Genomic DNA, 18,441 nt, shown 5'->3' with positions numbered 1-18,441 from the left:
TCTCTCTGGACTAGACTAAGTCAACAAATTTAAAAACTCTCTAAAAATTACATACGAAACTACCTAATTTTTTTTTTTAATGTATAGAAAAACCTTTGTCTTAACTCTTGGGATTAAAATAATTTCTTATTAATTTTCTTGTAAACAAAAATCACCTTTGGGTCGGATAAACAATACTTAATTTCTTATTTCTATTCACATTCTATATAATTATGCACAACATAATATATTTAACTAAAAACTGCAAAATTTTGTTTTAAAAGTAGAAATAATTAACCAAGTAGAATAATGACCAAAAGCCAGGGAATTCTGATGACTTGCTAACACATTATTATAACTATTATATCGTATATCTGTGTTAATATAACTGCCTGGAGTCGCGCCAAACTGGGATTAAATATTTTATGACTTGAAAAAACACTTGTGATGGTGGCATGCAAAAAAAAAAGTTCAAAAAAAATGTCTGTTTTTTATAAAAAATAATAATAAATAAACTACGCTTAAATAATAAACATAACTGGTGGGAACGTAGGAAGTTGAAATAAAAACTGTTAGTTATAATAATATGCTGAAGGATACACAAACGTATCTTTAATACATTTTTAAAAGTATACTAATTTATCCTTAAATGAGTACACAAATCTTTTGTATAGTAAGCATTCTCTTTAGAGTCCATTGAATTTTTTAGGTTTAATGAATACACTTAATAAATTATATACTATACAACCCGGTTAAATTTGTTGGAAAAAGTGATCTATAATAATATTTTTTGTTACAACAATTTTTTCAGGCACCGCCGTCGTCGGGTCTCAACAGTTCGAGGAAATCTTCATCAACTCCGGTTGGCGCGCCGCCGACAACGTATCAGACACCACCGCAAGCCTGTGCGCTGTCGTTGAGCATCACCAACTCTTACATTACCCCATCGACGTCGCAGCACCCCATATTGTCGCACGCCGCGTCCAACTATATACCAAAGTCGACGGCCGCCGGCCAATCGCCGTCGCCGCTGCAGCAGCAACACTGTTCGTCGCCGTACGTGCAAAAACCACCTCACCAGATGCTCTACCATCCCGGGCACGGTGCGCCGTACCCGCCGCCGCCGTCCGGCTACCAATATCCCAGCGCGTACAAGCCGCCGCCGGCCGCATCCACCGGCTATGTGCCTCCGTACGCCTCGCTGCAGTCGTCCACGGCGACGGTGTCCGCCTCGTCGGTCGCTATACCCAGCACCGCTAGCAGCCAGATGCCGACGGTGTCGCATCCGCCGTCGCCGGCCGCCAACCTGGGCTCGCCTTACCAACCGGCCATCCATCCCCCCCAACACTTTCCGCCGCTGTACGCACCCTACAGGAGCACGCCTTACATGCCTTCGTCGCTGTCCGCCACGGCTGTGAGTACATACATACATACCTACATTATTATTTTTTTATGGTTTTTTACCACACTCGAGCCAATGTAAGACAAATACCTAATAGTGAACAAAAGAAAAATTTAACTAATTATGGTTATTCTAGACTTGGGTAAAGCGTTTTTACAAAGGAAGATGTTATTAAGGTGGTTAATGTATTTTTGTCATATTTAAGCCGGTGACTAGACCGATTATCAATTTTTCAAAAACCTAAACAAAATATTTTTTTTTAACAATGTACAGTTTAACGTTTTATGATTTATTTATCTCAATCCTCAACGAATGCCCGCAAAATGATTTTGCTATAATAATTCTAGTAAAAGTTTACACAATACTTCGGCGTTTAAACTTTTATTATTTATTAAACCCACGCCGGGGGTTTAATTTTGGCACGTTTTGAATTTATGCCGGTTCAGAACTTTTAATGTCTTGATTCGTATCAGAGTAATAAAAATATAATACAGTTCACCCTCCTTCTTTTTTTCAAAAGTTTTAGCCGTTATATTTCCTTCTCACTTTATATATAAATTTTATTTCTCTGCGGTTGTTGAGAAGTATGTAATTTATAAAAAGAAGATTAAGTACAATATTACATGTTTACAGTTCAATGCAGTTACAACCTTAATAATAGTTTTTAAACACTGTGGCCACAAACAAATGCATTATTTATTTAATTTGTTAACGGACAACGGTAATTTTAATGTATAAATTACATTTGTTTGTGGTTTACGTCATATAACTATATTATCTATAAACTTTAAACTATTAAACTTGTATTGTAAATGATCTATATTAAGATGGGCATTAATTAGTTAAAAAGTTACTTATAAAACACTTGGACACTACTCAAATACTTACAGAATTTTTTTTTTTTATTTATTATATTTTAATTGTTTCAACATAATCTTGTTTTTACAATATATTAATTAATAAGTTACATAATTAGGTAGGCATAATAGAGTAATAAAATAATTTATAAATTATTTTAATTTAGCAAATTGTACATAAATTATGAGTTGTTTTAATTAGGTCATTAATCTGATGATACCGATGATGATTCTGGAGGTAGTAAGATATCTTGTGGGAGACGTGGCTTTAGTCGGCGGTTTTTGGTTCTTTTCCCAATTTTGAAGTGAAGGGCTCCTTCTATTGTGTTTAGTTTCGAATGAAATTTTTTAAATTGTTCATTTATCCATGTGGTTAGGTATGGTATTCCAGTGTCGTTGTGGAGTTGTGTGTTTCGCATATACCATGGGGCTTTAAGAGCTATTCTGAGAAATTTGTTTTGTATCGTTTGTAATTTTGTAATTTTTGTTTGGGATGCGGCTGCCCATATAGGGCATGCATATGTTATTAAAGGTCTTATTATTGAAGTGTATAGTAGAAGTGAGCATTTGATCTGAAGTGTAGAGCTGTAATTAATTAGGGGGTATAAGATTTTCAATCGTGTGTAGGCTTGGTTTAATTTTTTATTTATGTGCACTTTCCATGTCAATTTTTCATCAAGGTAAACTCCAAGATATTTAATTGATTGATCTTTATTATTTCATAATATAGGCTGATTTTTGATTTTTAATTGAGGTGGATTTGTATATCTCTTTAAGGTAAATATTTTCGCTTCGCTCTTAGTTACAGAATTTTAAAAGCGACAATATTTTCAAGTATAATTAAAAAACTATTCAAATCTAATTGATTTTTCTAGTTTGTTGAATTTTCACAAAACTTATGTCTATGTATGCATTATAAAACTGCATGTAATTAACATAGGAATTTAAATGAATTCATTGCTCAGTTATACCATTATTAATTTTATTAACAAAGTACTGTTCAAGACAAACTAAAAAATTACACCATTAATGTGAACTTAATTGTTTTTTCCCATTTTAGGCTTAAATGTCCTGTATATGTTTATCGGGCTTCTTGTTTAAGTTACATTTAGTATTGAGTGTTCACTGTTCAATTTTTTAATACGTCGTGTTGCATTTGAATTTTGGGTTTAGAATTTATTTTTTAAATTAATTTGCACAATTTGTATGATTTTTCGGGTTTAATAATATTATGTTATCATCAATTATGTATCTTATTTTATTCTTTAGGTTTTAAATATTTAAATTGTCGAGCTTCAAAAACTATAATTAACACAAATTACACTTCTATACAAAATTGTGCGTAAGGATAAAACAAGGATGACCCGTTTGCCCTACTTAAGCCTTTAGTGTGTGTGCGCGTGAGCTTGTATAAACGCTTTCTATCGACGTTTACGATTGAATTCGATTAATTATTAAATCGTTTTTCTACCCGTCCTCGGTTTCCTAGTTTAGAAACGTGTTACACTTCCGAAAACGTTTCACAACAATACAATAATCCCTCGGGCTTTCCGGTCACAATGTTTTATTAACTAAGATTGTGATTCGCGCGGAAAATACTTCATTAAACATTATTACCTACTTACATCGGTCCGATCGATATGACCATCCTTAAAACTAGGTCAAGTACAACAAATTAAAACTTGCATATTATAGTCAATATTTAAATAATAGAAGAAGTAGATCGAAACATTTTTTCGACATGACATTCGGCCGTAGATTGCAGTCTGTTGATCCAACATATTTTCTATAACACTCCCAATCGTAGGATTTTTTTTTTTAATTAGGATATAATAAAAAATATAAATCTTATATCCGATTGCCATAATAAAAATTCAGTAACATTTTTATTGGTTAGGTACCACAGTGGTCAGATCTTCGTGTCTGGTTGTAATGATCGAAAAATATTGATAACAGTAGATGATAATTGATAACAGACACTTCAAGTAACTTTTTAATAATCTAATAAGATCAATTTGTTTATCGTGTATTAAACAAAAAACAAAAATAATAATTGTTGGTTGTTACGTCTTGTTGTCGTTATAATAATATGTTGGCTTGTTATCGCCACCGCTGAAAAAGAAAGGGGGTTAGCTGTATTGACCTCTTGCTCTTCAAGTCGTGTCGGGTTACCAGTGTAATTACCGGCTTGTTCGGTGTCTATGTTGATTAATACACGAGTGTTAATAATATATGTTAATAACGGTGTACAGAAGTGTGTAATTAAAGAATTTGGCCATGGTCAAGTGGTTGGGTGAAAACTATAGAATGTTTACCCGCGTCGGCTTACTGCCCACGATTTTGTGTATTCCGCATAGTTTACCAAAGATGCTACTTGGCCTATGGCAGAATGCCATTTTTTTTTTTTTATCTTTATTTATTGGCCTAACCAAAGCTTATAACGACTTGCTTAATGACAGAAAAAAAAAATATCAAAACAATAAAACACGCGTTTAATAAAATGTTGGCCACTGTTTTAAAAACTTGAAATATGGGTATGACTCGTATAAAAAGTAATTGTCTAGACTAAGTTAGGTAAACATGCCAATTTGTTTTTTTTTTTTTGTAACTAGAAGCCACTGTTCATAAATCTTGCGAGTAAGTCAAAAGTTTTCCTAACACATTTTATAAAGAATTACGCTTTTAATTGTGTAATATTAATTTTATACTTTCTTTGATCTAATTCTTTGTTTTTTCTCTTTGGTATTCAATCGTGAGATTGGTTTGTAGCAATTCTCTACTCTTCCCCGTGACTTGCCTTCCTCTTTGTCTCTTCGTAAGAATTACACCCTTGGTCCTTATTTCACTTGAGAAGATGTCATGTTTTGCTATTTTTTGGGATGGTTTTTACGGTGGTCTCCCCTTGCTTTCCGTATCGCAGTGCAGCCACCAGTTATACAGTTCCCGTATGTGCTGGCTGCTGTTTGGTGTGTAGCTGTTTCTACCATTGTAGGTTACCTGCACCTACATACAATATTGTAGTAGCTGCTGCCCTACTACAAGTCCCTTTTAGTCGCTCCTTACGACAGGCAGGAACAACCGATGGTCTATTGTAACCCCGACCAACGAGGGTTTGTTTTTTAAGTTATTGTAAACACCATTCTAGTAAGGTTTTTTTATTTCTCATGTCAACTCACCTGGTCGATAATTTAAAATGGTGATTGTTATTGTCATATTGTTTATGACGTTCTTTGTTCTTGGTCTCTACTTTACAAATTAAAAAATCATTTGTTCCACTAATTTTATTTCTGAGTAATTTGTTACTGTCGTTCCAGTGATTTTTAAATCAATTCTAAGAAACCCCCAATGCAAAGTAAAATAAATAACTAATTTTAATTGTTGATGAGATCGGTCGAGATTGGAAGGCGCCGAAATCGTTTCACCGAACTAGTAATATATGTTTTTTTAACGACGTTTGTGTCGTCATTAAGATCAATTATTATTGTTATGTTTTACCGTTAAAATATGTTGGTATAAATATATATGTACTCGAGTATTTTTTTTGTATGCCTAGTCGGCAAACCGTGTACAAGTAAAAGTAAAAACGTTATCCTAATAATACCTTTAATTTTTTAAACTAAATTGTCTATTAGGAATTATATTTGGGTTATTCAAAAATACAGTATTTTTATAACCTAGAACTGGTCAAAAATAAACGTAGCATTTTTATTTTATTTTTTACCACTAAAGAAAATAAAAAAAATCAGAGATTTTCTGAGGCCAGATTCGGATTCAGCAAAAAAATCCAAAATATAGATTAGATAACGTTCTTGTACCAAAAAGGTCATATTTTTGTCGTACAGTGTTATTTAAAGACTGTTATCAGTTGTGGATTATACATTTATAATTACAATTTACACATAAATTACTAACTAAACAATTTAATAAAATACTCAAATACTTTTATAAACGAGAGTATCAATTTTTAAAAAATTGTTTTTTGCATATGGCTGGAGTAACTATTAAATATTATATTTTATATGTATGCGTTAAACAGTAATCTTATTTATGTGACTTAATTCTGTTTTTCAGTATGGATTTTTTATATTTTTAATTAAAAAATTTGAACTCGTGACTTATGAAATACGAGATATAATTAAAACATTATTTGTGAATATCATTGGGCTCCTTGGTTTTACGTTGCTACCACTATTTCGTAGAGGAGAGGGTGGTGCTATGTAATAGGCGAGGGGATTATTTGTTAGCTAGATTTAAGAGAGAGAGAGAGGAGTCATTAATATTAATACTGAGAGTTCCGGCCTAGCGGAGAACAGACTTGGGAAACCTAAGAAAGTGTCTGTGTGCTTGATGTGTATATAATCATAGGATAATGTGTGCGAGAGAGAATGAGAGATAAAGAGGATATAAGCAGAGAGATATTGGATAGGTACCTGGTGTTCTCTCTCCCTCTCTCTTTAATCTTCGCATGTAAATTTTTCCTTTCCGTTAAACCGTCGAGAGATGTCTATACATGCTGTTTATTATTACTATTATTCGGTGCGTTGTTGTTTAATACGTCCTATATTATTATTAATAATGCGTCTGAAGAGAGACGGTTGTTAACGATAAAACTATATTATATATAATAATATATACGAGGCGAAGGCGAGGCGGTTACCTTCTTAATTACTATAACGAGATCCCTTTACCACACCTCCCTTCATTTCTGGGCACCTCCCCTTACTCTCGCCCCCTGTACTTTTCCACCTTGTAAAGCCTCGGCCGCTTATCGACTTTCGGTTTGTAAAACTTCTTGGATTGCCACTGCTGCTGCTGCTGACTTTCCGGTAGTTTTAATTTACCCTTCGTTCCTCCTCCTTTCTCTTGCTTGTTGTTAAATACTTAAACAACAACACCTTTGTGTCAAACAAGCTTCGAGTTTACTTTTAAATAGGTATTAGACAATTAACGTTGAAAACTTTCCGGCCCGGAACAAACGCTTATCAATTTACTCGGAGGGAAAAACATTTAATTATAAAAATAAAACTTTATAAGAATAAATGAGCGCAAACAATTTTTTTTTTTCAATTGTAAATTTTTTTTATATACCTAATCTCTTTTCTTGCAGTGATCTCTTTCTCTTTTGTTTGTGCTTTATATTTTGTTAAGTTTATAATGTTTTAGTATTTAAAAGTCTTTCAATAATATACTTTTTAAATTTTAAGATTTCTGAAAAACAAACCCCCCCCCCCCAAACTGCTTTAAATATTAAATTTTCTATTTGCAAAAACACGATTTTTTTGCCTAAACACCATTTATTTTTTTTATTAGGAAAACGGGTTTTAAAATGTTGTTTATAATTTCCTCTATTAGAACTAAAAATATTTGTTTTTCAAGTCAAAAGTGAATTTTCAGTTCAATATTTAAAACTAAAAATGTCAGGTGGAATTAATTATGTCACAGAGCATGACTAAGCTTAATTTACATTAATTACGCTTTTTCTCGAATCTATAATGAAAAAATATGTGCTTTTTAAAGTGTAATTTCCATTAATTAATTGTAAAAAAGGCTGTCTAGTCAGTTCAAAATCGAATCAAAGAGAATATAAAACATAATCTATTCTTTTTGTCTTTAGAATAGTAGCTTGTTTTACTTACCTGATTATTCGCTTTTGTGAACACACACAAGTCGCATAACGACTTTGGTAACTTTTAAGGTAGGTTAGGCAGAGCTTTTACCATTTTTTAAAAGTATTAACCGATCTTAAGGTTAAATTATTTATTTTTTACTTTTTTATTTTGTATAATTGCAAAAATGTATTGATTTTAAAGTAGTTCAGAAAAATTATTTTTGGTCAAGTTTTTTCTTCCTTCTAGAAGTGAGACCAGGATTAATCGATTTTTTATATATTAACTTACCCAAAATGAGAGACTAAATTTATTATTACAACTCAAAAACATATCAAGCGGAGAACTTAATTTTGTTTAACTTTAATTCGGTTATTGAAACAAATTTGTGTGCATTCCAAGAAATAACAGGCTTATTACAAATGAGGTTTGTCTACATTTGAAGGAACTATTCTAATACATTTGTAGTTAAAACTAAGGATAGATTTCCCCTTACCTCCCCTGCCACAAAGTTTTACTTAAATTAATGTCAATGAATTTAAACAATGAATAGACTTGACTAAAAATAATAATAATTTATTTTTGTTTTTCAGAGGTTAAGCCGATCTTCCCCAATGTCTGTGATATCAACCAAGTCCAGTGTAGCGTTGGCATCTAATCACGCAACGTCGTCATTAGCGGCTGCTACTGCTACCACTACGACTCCTTCCGTGTTGAGTAGTCACCCTGTGCTGGGCAGAGGACATTCACCACGGGGTCCGAGTCCGAATCGAGAACGCGACAGTTATAAGTAATTTGAAATTATAATGATTAATGTGACATTCCTGATCAAACAATGTTTTAATTGTTATCTGTTTCAGCGGCAACGTCAGTAACCTCAGTCGAACCTCTGCAGGTTCCGCTTCGTTGAGCTCCCCTTCACCGTTTAACGCTCCGGCAATAGCATTACCGCCCACTGTCGGGCCACCTTTAGCATCTGCTGTACCGGCTTCAGCACCTTCTAGTCTTGTGTATAATAAACCGCCTCTTTGGGGCCCAATGGGGTTAGTAGTGTGGTCTGTTAAGGGATAATGTTGACAAATTTAACGTTAATCATTTTTTTTTTTACAGTAACAACAGTATTGCTGTTACATCGTCAACGGCAAATAACACCAGGCAACATCCGTCGTCGTATCCAGCACCATTGTTTTCATCTCCCGTGGCCACATCCACCTCGCAACCTAGTTCACTGCCACAAGCAGCACCTCCTGCTCATAATCCATTCTCTGCCGAATCGCTATTTCAGTCGAGTGAGTTAAACAAAATAATTTATAGTTGTTATTACAACTGTGTACAATATATTAAATAATGAAGAAAAAGTTATTGACAAACAATATTAAATAAAACATTTATTAAAATAAGAAACAATATTGTAAAGCAAATGTGTTAATTTTAGATCAAGCAGACATGTTGAGAAGAGAACTTGACTCCAGGTTCTTGGCGTCGTCACAAGAAAGAGCTTTAGCTGTTGGCACACCTTACTTGCGTACTGAAATGCACCATCATCAGCATCAACACACCCACGTACACCAGCACACGGCTACGCCACTTATACCCTCTGTGGCGGCAGCTACCCCAACCATACCGAGCGCTTCGACTATACAACCAGCACCCAATTCATCACTTTATCCTCCTCCACTGGTCAGTAACGAGAACACTAAATGTCGTCGTATCTCATTGTTTAAATTTTCCCATTTTATTTTTTATTTTACAGTTCAAAGAAATACCAAAATTGGGCGGAGTCGACTCGCCATTTTACAGACAGAGTTTATTGTCTAACAACTATCCCGGGTTTACTCCGGGTTTGTTGCATTCGTCAATAGGTCATACACCATTTACACCACCATCTCATGTTCCCACATTTACTCCCAAGGTAAATTTACTATTGTCTCTTAATTCATAACTTACAATATTAATTACAAATGTTTTTTTAAAATTTTTTATTGAGCAGTTAGCGGATTCGTCTAAACCCACAAAGTCAAGTGTAAGCGAAATATTTAAATATTATACCAACATAGTCGAACGGTTTTCTAATTTGTATTATTGCATTTCTATAGAAACCTGGCAAGTGGAACGCTATGCATGTGAGGTTGGCATGGGAAATCTATCATTATCAACAAAAGCAGCAAGCGGCCGAATCAAAAAATGCCGTAAACAATCCGGTGCCAAAGACTGAATTACCGAGGCCACCCACTCATTTGTTTCCCCCCAACCGGCCACCACACGATCTCTCGCCATTTGCTGCTGCTCACCATCATCATACCGGATTACCTCCCGGATATTCACCTATGGGTAATGTTTTTTAATTTTTAATTTGAGACAGTGAAGTTAATTTGTAATTTTTTCATTTAGCAGCTGCAGCCATGTTTTCGAGGTACCCCACAGGTTTCCCACCAATTTCCGCATTCCCTCCGAACCCTATGAATGATCCTTGGGCACGATTGCAGCCTGGACGAGGACTGCCCACGTCCAATTCGCCCTATGGACCTGTTGCGGGATGGCAAATCAAACCAGATCCCGTGGAAACGGAACGAGCGGAACAGCAACAACGCGAGAGAGAAAGGGAGCGCGAACGGGAACGTGAGCGTGAGAGGGAACGTGAAAAAGAAAGAGAAAGAGGACGTGAACGAGAACGAGCAAAACGCGAAGAAAAACGAAAGCAAATGGTTCAACAGCAACAGCAACAACAACAGCAACAGCAGCAGCAGCATCAACAGCAACTGCAACAACTACAACAGCAGCAGCAACAACATAAACAGCAACAGCAACAGTTCCAGCAACATCAACACCACATGCAACAGCAACACCACCAACAAACTGTCAAAATGAGAGAGCGTTCCCCTATCAAAGACCCCAATATGATGCACAAAGAAGAAGAAATGAACATGCTCTTGGGCCGTGTCCCCCCGCCATCACATTATTTGCCACCCCCTCCGAGGCATCCTCAACGAGGTTTGCCGACACATTTCTCGCCTTGGGATCAGTACAGGTGCGTTTGTGGATATATTTGATTTTATAACACATTTGTCCGGTTTAATAATTCACCTGGTGTTAAATAAACTCTAATATAATAAGAATGTCTAATGTCAAAAAAAAAAAACTTAAATTTAAAAAGAGAAAAATTATAAACTCAATTGCGCATGGTTTAATTTAATTTGGTAACTCGGCAAAATAATCTAGGAATGGAACTTTTTACATTTATATCAATAAACGATTTATAGTTTTGTCTAAATGTTAAAATATATAAAAGATATCAATTTTTTAGACTGATATCTCTTATCAGATATTAGTAATTATCGTAGAAAATAATAATGAAGTAGATAAGCTAAACTGTGTATTTATTGTTATTTATCGGTTATCATATTTGAACTTTCAACAAAATCCCTTTATTATTTACTAAACTCTCTTATCTAGTTTTATGTAGTAATCTTCTGTACCATAATAGATCCTTATGTCGCTGTTATCGATTGTTGAGACATTTTGTCAACACCCTGACAAGAATTGTGTAAAATACATAATTTAATCTGATCAGTGCGATTACCTATCGTAAACCTTCGGCCCAAAACTTTCAACTGTATAAAGTTCTATCTCAAGTTATTATGAAATAAGTCATTGCAACATGTTTGATAGTAATCTATCGATGTCGATTGTAATAATGTCTGATAATCTAATGTAATCGGGTGTAGGACTTCATTTTTTTTTTTGCGTCTATGTACTTAATTGGTAATTGATTTTTGTTGTAGGTATGATTCAATGAGATTTAGTCCGTTAATCGCTGCTGCGGCTTATAGAGCGGAAGAAGAAGAGCACAGAGCCAAACTGTTTGGTTACCATCATCAGGCCCACTTAAGGCCAAAAGACCCGTCTTCTCCGAATACACACCACCAACAGATTCCTACGGACATGCAACTACCTAAAAAAGAAGAATCTTCACAGTCTAGGTAGTCAATGATTACTAATTAATTAAGTTATTATTATATTTTAATGTTTAAATTTTTTATTAATTGTCAAAACTCAAACGTTGACAGACTTGTTTTTTAATGATGATTTAATATATTCTCTTTGACTTCTCTCCCCCCTGCCCTTGTCCTTCAGACGTCGATTACACTTTATTGTTCTTGTAGGATTTTGTTCATCGCAATCGACTATTTTAACCATTTGTTTTTTTTAATTTTATTGTAATTATGATTTTTTTTTTTTTTTATGTATAATGAGTATTGACTTGAAATTTTATGTTGTGCAATTTAATTACAATTTAATTTCGAGTTGACTTAAAATATTTAAATTGAATATATAAATAAAAAACGAAAATTAATAAAACCAATTTAGGAATGTTAAGTTTTTATTGAAAGAAAAAGATGTAATATGATTTTAATTTACACTAAATTTTGTGCAATTGCGGTATGTCTGTCATATTATTATTATTTTTAAAATATAATATACTATTTATAAATCCACAAGACTCATTAACGATAATTAGTATTGGACACACAGGGTCAATTTACAATTTTCTAATCTGTTATTTTGACCCTAGTAAGTCAAATTATGTCGAAAGGTAAATTTTCTCTACCAAATTAAATACTAAAAAATAATAACAAAATAGTAAATTAACCCAAAATTTTAGTGCATAATATTTACTACAATTATTATAGTAATAATAATTTTTTTTTATGTATAATATAATTATAAATATATTATTATTAATTTTGTTCCTATTATTATTTAATATACGATTTTATCCCTATTAAAAAGGATGATTTCAATTATAGGAATTATATAACAAATTTTATAAAACACCGTCTAAGTTACCAGTTGAAGAGAAAATATTATTATTAATTAAATAACAGCACACTAACTTTCCTTCGCAAAATTTTAATTATTACGTGCTTGTTATTATTCTTTTTTTTTTTTTTTAGCTATATTCATAGTTTAATAATTTTAATAATACATTTTCTGGTTAAACGAAAAGCCTGTGTCTTTCCTTCTTAATACATTTATTGTTCTGTCTAGTACTTATTAATTATTATTATTATTATTATCTTTTTTTAGAACAGTATACTTAGTTGAATTAATTTTTGTTTTTTAACGAGACTATCGTTTTGCACAAAATACATTTTATTTCTTTGTAATTTTTTTCTAAATGATATTTATTAAAGTACTTATATGTAATTAAATATATTTTACATTTTATCTTCAAGATTAGAAATTATTGTATATTGTATTATAAAAACACACTATAAATCTGAATAAATAATATAGATTTACTTTTTTTTTTTCAATCTCGATTATAAGTCATTAGCGTCATGTGATTTATTGATTAAATTTAATAATGCTAAAGAAAAAATGTACCAGTGAATTATTTGGGATTCTAACTGGGAAAAAATTTCTTCTGTTTAGTATACTAAAAACGATAATTGTTTTTTTTTTTTAATTGGTATTTTTTTTTAAATTATTGTCATTTTTTTATTCACAATGAAAATGCTAAAATGTGGATAAAAACAATTATAAAGTATATAATTTTGTTTTTTTAAATCCTTATACATATGTTTATAAATATTATTATCTTAATACAATTTACGAACAACTTTTGGTCAATCAATTATAAAAAAAATACCAATCACTAGACGAGTAATGTGAAAAAAATATGTGTAACATAATTATTTGTACAGCTTTTAAATACTTATTTATTTTTGATATAATATATTGTGTATTGTGAATATTGTCTGAACATTTTGTGTACATACTTGTAAAGTGATTATACAATAATACAATTTTATGTACCACATATATGCTTCAATATTGGTTATTTATATTCTTATTGTGTTATAATATCCTTTCCAATTTACCTAACCGAGAAATGGCTCATCAGACAGAAGGTTAATCTAATATCTTATATAATGTGGTAAAACAAAAAAAAAATGTCTATGGCTTGTTTTCAAACTTCATACAAATAAAAAATTGTGTTTTTTACCAATTTCTACGTTTTTACTCTTTAAAGCGCTATTACTGTGATAAACGATCATATTGTGCTGATATGTTTATTGAAATCTTAGATTGACCTTATTGGGTTTTAGCTTGTTTCTTTTTTTGCTCGATTAATGGCATCATTTGTAAATAAAACTTTTTTATTGTGCTAAATTCTCACACTATACACAGATTTGCATCAAAGCAGCAGTGATCGAAAGGTCGCTTTCAAAGTACACGAAGTGTGACCCCACAAGTAATCATCTTACCATACTGGTTGTTTTTCAATAATTAGCATTATTCATTAACCGGTTATAAAAATACTTTTTATGATAACTAAAAATTGAACGAGTTACTTTTTACTTAAAAATAATATTTAACATTACGAGCAGTTTTAAAAAGAAGAATTTCTAAAGATTAAAGTGTTTTATCACCAAAATTAAATATCTACAGGTATCTTTAATAATTTAAAAAAAAAATTGTCTTTACAATCGTGTTTTAAGATTATTTTGGTATTTCCTATTTAATAAGTGTTTAAATTATAGGGCTACGTTTAGACCTCCAGTCTAATTATTCAGATCTAATACCCTAAAATTACACTTAATAAAGTGAAATAAATAAAAAAAAACGTCTACTTTTTCTGAGGAAAGGGTTAATGATATTTTTTGGTTTTCTATGCATAAATTATCAAAGAATAGTACTAAAATTTTCGGATTATTGAATATTATTATACGTCTTATAATAGAGTGCTTTTTGCGTTAAACATTTATGTGTAATATATAAAAAATAAGTACATCTGTCAGTTTTTTCCGTAAGATATAAATCGTAAAAACACATTTTATTACAATTTAAAACTTATCAATGTATACTTGACCTCTGGTCTCTTTCTATTACAAAATGTATGCGTCATGCGACAAGTGTAACGGTTGTTATTTATTTTAATTTATGACTAAGTGAACAGAAAATAATATTAGCTATGTAATCAATCGACTTAGTTTTGGTTTGTTATGTTGATATAATACGTCTTATGTTTGTAGGACAATAAACTTTTTGCCGAATAGTGTATGACGTATGTGCAAACACAGTACACACTCAAGACAATATTCAATAACAACACTATTTTATAAAAAAAAATAGACTGCCCGAATATGTATGTTTTTAACAACCGATAATCGTTATAGTTTAATGTCTATAAACGTTATAGAAGTGTTTACGAATCATTATTATTAATAGTTATTAATCATTACTGTTTGAATGAGTAAAGTCTCCCGTAATCGTTATGTTGACTCGTGTGTGTCGTGTGGATAAATCTAAACTTTACCCAGTGGATTCTAGCCGCCCTGAGACTAGTAATAATAATAATAATAATTTGAGTTATTAATTATTGTATTTTTGTTTTGTTTCAGTGATAACGCAACGTGATCACTGAATTTCCGTGTTTGTCATTACTCATCGCTGATAACAGCTGCTGCTGCTGCTGCTGCCTGCTATCGATCGTCGCCCATAGACAATATAATATATATATATATATAAATAATATTTTATATATTTCTATATACAATAGTAATAATATATTGTGACCTTTTATGACGTAACTGTTGTGTGTGTGTGTATACTATAGTTTATATTGTGAGTTGTGACTTGTGACGCGGTACGCCATTGTCGTTTGTCGTATTTTGTCCGTTCGTTGTTGACGCCTGATCGAAATTGTCGGAAGTACTTTATTTTCCTACCGAACGGTTTTAGAAATCTTGATATTTTCCTGAGAACCAATCGTCCAACCACCGATCATGTCGGTTTTCGAATTTTTCGGCAAGTACATCTTGTACTTGTTCAATTTGTTGTCTTTGGTAAGTGCACCGTCGCTCAGTAGTGTGACCCTTTTTGGGTTTTCACAGAACCACCGTGTACGTTCTGACTAACTGTACTGTCTTTTTCGTACAGATTTCATCCATATGCATCATAGCCATCGCCTTGGTGATTACTCAAAAGTTCTACACCTGGTCCAGCTTCATCAAACCCGACTTGATCACTGCCCCTCAAGTATTGTTGGTCATCGGCCTGGTCGTATTCGTTATCGCCATCGTCGGTCTGTGCGGAGTCATCCGGGACAGCTCCTGCCTTTTGGCTTTTGTAAGTGATCCCTAATGGCCGTACGCTCTTTGTTTTCATTGATATGGACCTACATCAATTTATAATAATTTTTTCAGTTTTCCATTCTGCTCCTAATCGCTTTGATCGGCGAGTTGATTTTGTCCGGAGCTATATTCGTAATGCGAGGTGATGTCGAACAGTACGCCATGAACGTGATGAACCAGACCATTCCCAAGTACAACCAAACCAACCAAGAAGTGGCCACCCAAGCTTGGGATATCTTGCAATCCGATGTAAGTAGCAATAATATTTATGGAACTGCTCGCGAGCCGCTTAATCTCTCAGTCGCTGATTTCATTTATTAAGTTGTATATAGTTACTTTTAATTTACTTTGAAAAAAACAAAATTCTAGATGACTAAGAAATAAAATTATTATATATAATATGTTTAACCTTGAATATATAAGTCACAATGTCAATGTAATAAATTTTAAATAAGTGAATTGAAAAAAATTAAATATGGATAATTTTTAAATTATCTGATACAAAAAACTATTTAAGATTATTTTTTAGTTTACATATTTTTCAACATAAAAATAATGTTACTTATACATTGTATAATAAAACTGTGATAACTGATAGTCATGAAATACTCGTGTAAAGTTTTAGCTTACTTTCTTTTGGTTCGCTAGCGTAGATGAGGCATTAGCTCTGTGAGATAAGTAATTTATATATTTTTTTCTATGTGTGATCAGGGGCAATGTTGTGGCATTAACAAACCTGACGATTGGAGAGTAGTCACACACAGCGATGAACTACCATCGTCATGCTGTCATGAGTTCCCGGCTGGAAAAAGTTGCACCACAGCTTACGCTTATCCTAATGGCTGTCTAAAATTACTGAAGGATATGGTTCAAGACAACAGCCATTATTTAATTTATACCGGAGTTGGATTCGCTGCGGTTCAGGTATTATATTATTTTCAGACAAATTTTGTTTTATTCATCATAATAATCAATAAATCTACATATTTCTGTACTTGGTTTCTAGCTGTTGGCCGTATTGTTAGCGTGCTACCACCGACATACTTTGTTCAAGGAGTATGAAACCGTCTAAGCAATATTATCGTAACCTACTATTTATCGAGACCACACACTGAATAATTATTTTAAAGGCTTCATGATATTTACTATACCTGATTTAAATCCACTAGAATGTTAGTTGTTATTTAATTGTTGGTCTCGTACATTTAATGCAGTTTTCATTTTCCAATTTAGATTTAAATATGTTATATCTCTCAAATGTCAAATCTATATGACTTTAACATGTAGTTCTAAAATCTTTGTTTTGTAATTGTTTATACTTAATAGTTTTTATATACTTGAAGATTAGGTATATTATTATTTATTTTATGTATCTTATTGTGTTTCTTGTCTGAACAAAAGTATACGTGTATTAAGTAACAATACAATGATACAGTATAATTTATCATATTATATTTGTTTATATTATTTTTTTATTAGTTAGCCAAAGTAGCTGTTATTGTAATAACTTAGCGGATTAGCATATATATTTTTTTTTTACTGTTGATAATAAAAAGAAAAACATTGACTTGAAATTGAAACTTTTTTGTAATTTACAACTGCGGAACAATATTTTAGCATCAATTAATTTTTTGTAAAAAAGTGTTTGCCTAGCAATGAGGAGTTTCTGATTAGATTCTGATGGCATTTCTATGTAATTATTAATTAAGTATTGTCATTCTATGTAACTATCTAAATAAATTTGATTTCCCATACAAGTCCCATTTAAACATTTTAAGCTTCAGTTTATATTGTAAATTTTTGAAAAAATCGTTCAGTTGTTGTTCTCTGAACTTATCAATTCAACTTGAAGCGTTATAACTGGCATTTTTGGCAATGACCACGTTTCGTACTGTATGTGCACCGTTTAGTTTTAATAAAGCGTGAACTTGATAGATTTATATTTATACATCAATTGTAAATATGTCAAAGCCTCGTGAAACTTGGTTGAATATAAGATCAAATTGTGGTAGAAGAGGGCCAGTGAAAAAATACTGAGCTCACTTGCAAACCATTAGCGTAAATCTATTGCAATGTAAATTCCAAGTAGTATAGTAGAATATTCTACTAAATGTGTACTACAAATTCTACAAATACTATTTTATTTTTCAAGTTTTTAAAATACATTTATCATTATTTTTTTTTTATTATATTAAAATAATTATTATTTAAGTTGTGTACAGCAAAATTTTAATGCAATATGTATTTAGGTTTCTGAAGAATAATTTGAGGACAAAAATAATACATTTTAATAGTGTCAAAAAAAAAAAACATTGTTTTGCGTTTTAATCGTAACGTCAACGAAATAAATTATTATTACAATAGTTATATTAAGTATATATATTTTTTTTTTATATAATTTCGATTTTTTTCCGATTCTATTTAGTGTTTGTCCTCGATTTATTCGAATACGGAAT

General features: G+C 31.9%; 2 protein-coding genes across 4 annotated transcripts in view; both read left to right on the top strand.

Moving 5' to 3' along the window:
* The window catches only part of LOC126832991 (bromodomain-containing protein 4-like), a 48,403-nt gene extending 35,867 nt beyond the window's left edge, over positions 1-12,536 (top strand). For 2 of the 3 annotated variants that reach the window (XM_050564064.1, XM_050564066.1), the window contains 10 exons: positions 791-1,393; positions 8,438-8,634; positions 8,705-8,887; positions 8,955-9,133; positions 9,280-9,524; positions 9,598-9,756; positions 9,835-9,867; positions 9,941-10,175; positions 10,236-10,872; positions 11,627-12,536. In XM_050564064.1, the coding sequence (XP_050420021.1) occupies positions 791-1,393; positions 8,438-8,634; positions 8,705-8,887; positions 8,955-9,133; positions 9,280-9,524; positions 9,598-9,756; positions 9,835-9,867; positions 9,941-10,175; positions 10,236-10,872; positions 11,627-11,828 (2,673 nt within the window). In that variant the 3' untranslated portion in view covers positions 11,829-12,536. The remainder of the gene's footprint in view (positions 1-790; positions 1,394-8,437; positions 8,635-8,704; positions 8,888-8,954; positions 9,134-9,279; positions 9,525-9,597; positions 9,757-9,834; positions 9,868-9,940; positions 10,176-10,235; positions 10,873-11,626) is intronic. The other variant, XM_050564065.1, reaches the window with a different exon arrangement.
* Positions 12,537-15,306: 2,770 nt separating this feature from the next.
* LOC126832989 (tetraspanin-9-like) lies at positions 15,307-17,205 on the top strand. The gene is made up of 5 exons (XM_050564059.1): positions 15,307-15,697; positions 15,792-15,980; positions 16,058-16,234; positions 16,697-16,909; positions 16,992-17,205. The coding sequence occupies exons 1-5, from the start codon at positions 15,638-15,640 to the stop codon at positions 17,055-17,057; spliced, it is 705 nt and encodes a 234-aa protein (XP_050420016.1). The 5' UTR covers positions 15,307-15,637; the 3' UTR covers positions 17,058-17,205.
* Positions 17,206-18,441: the final 1,236 nt, after the last annotated feature.

Source organism: Adelges cooleyi, unplaced genomic scaffold (genome assembly GCF_023614345.1).
Source record: "Adelges cooleyi isolate 19-005CV unplaced genomic scaffold, UGA_ACOO_1.1 ACOO_flye_CR_arks_rails_tigmint_CR_PRNA_168, whole genome shotgun sequence".
Taxonomy (NCBI): domain Eukaryota; kingdom Metazoa; phylum Arthropoda; class Insecta; order Hemiptera; family Adelgidae; genus Adelges; species Adelges cooleyi.
The sequence above is the reverse complement of the archived record's forward strand: the minus strand, read 5'-3'. Positions and strand labels throughout refer to the sequence as shown.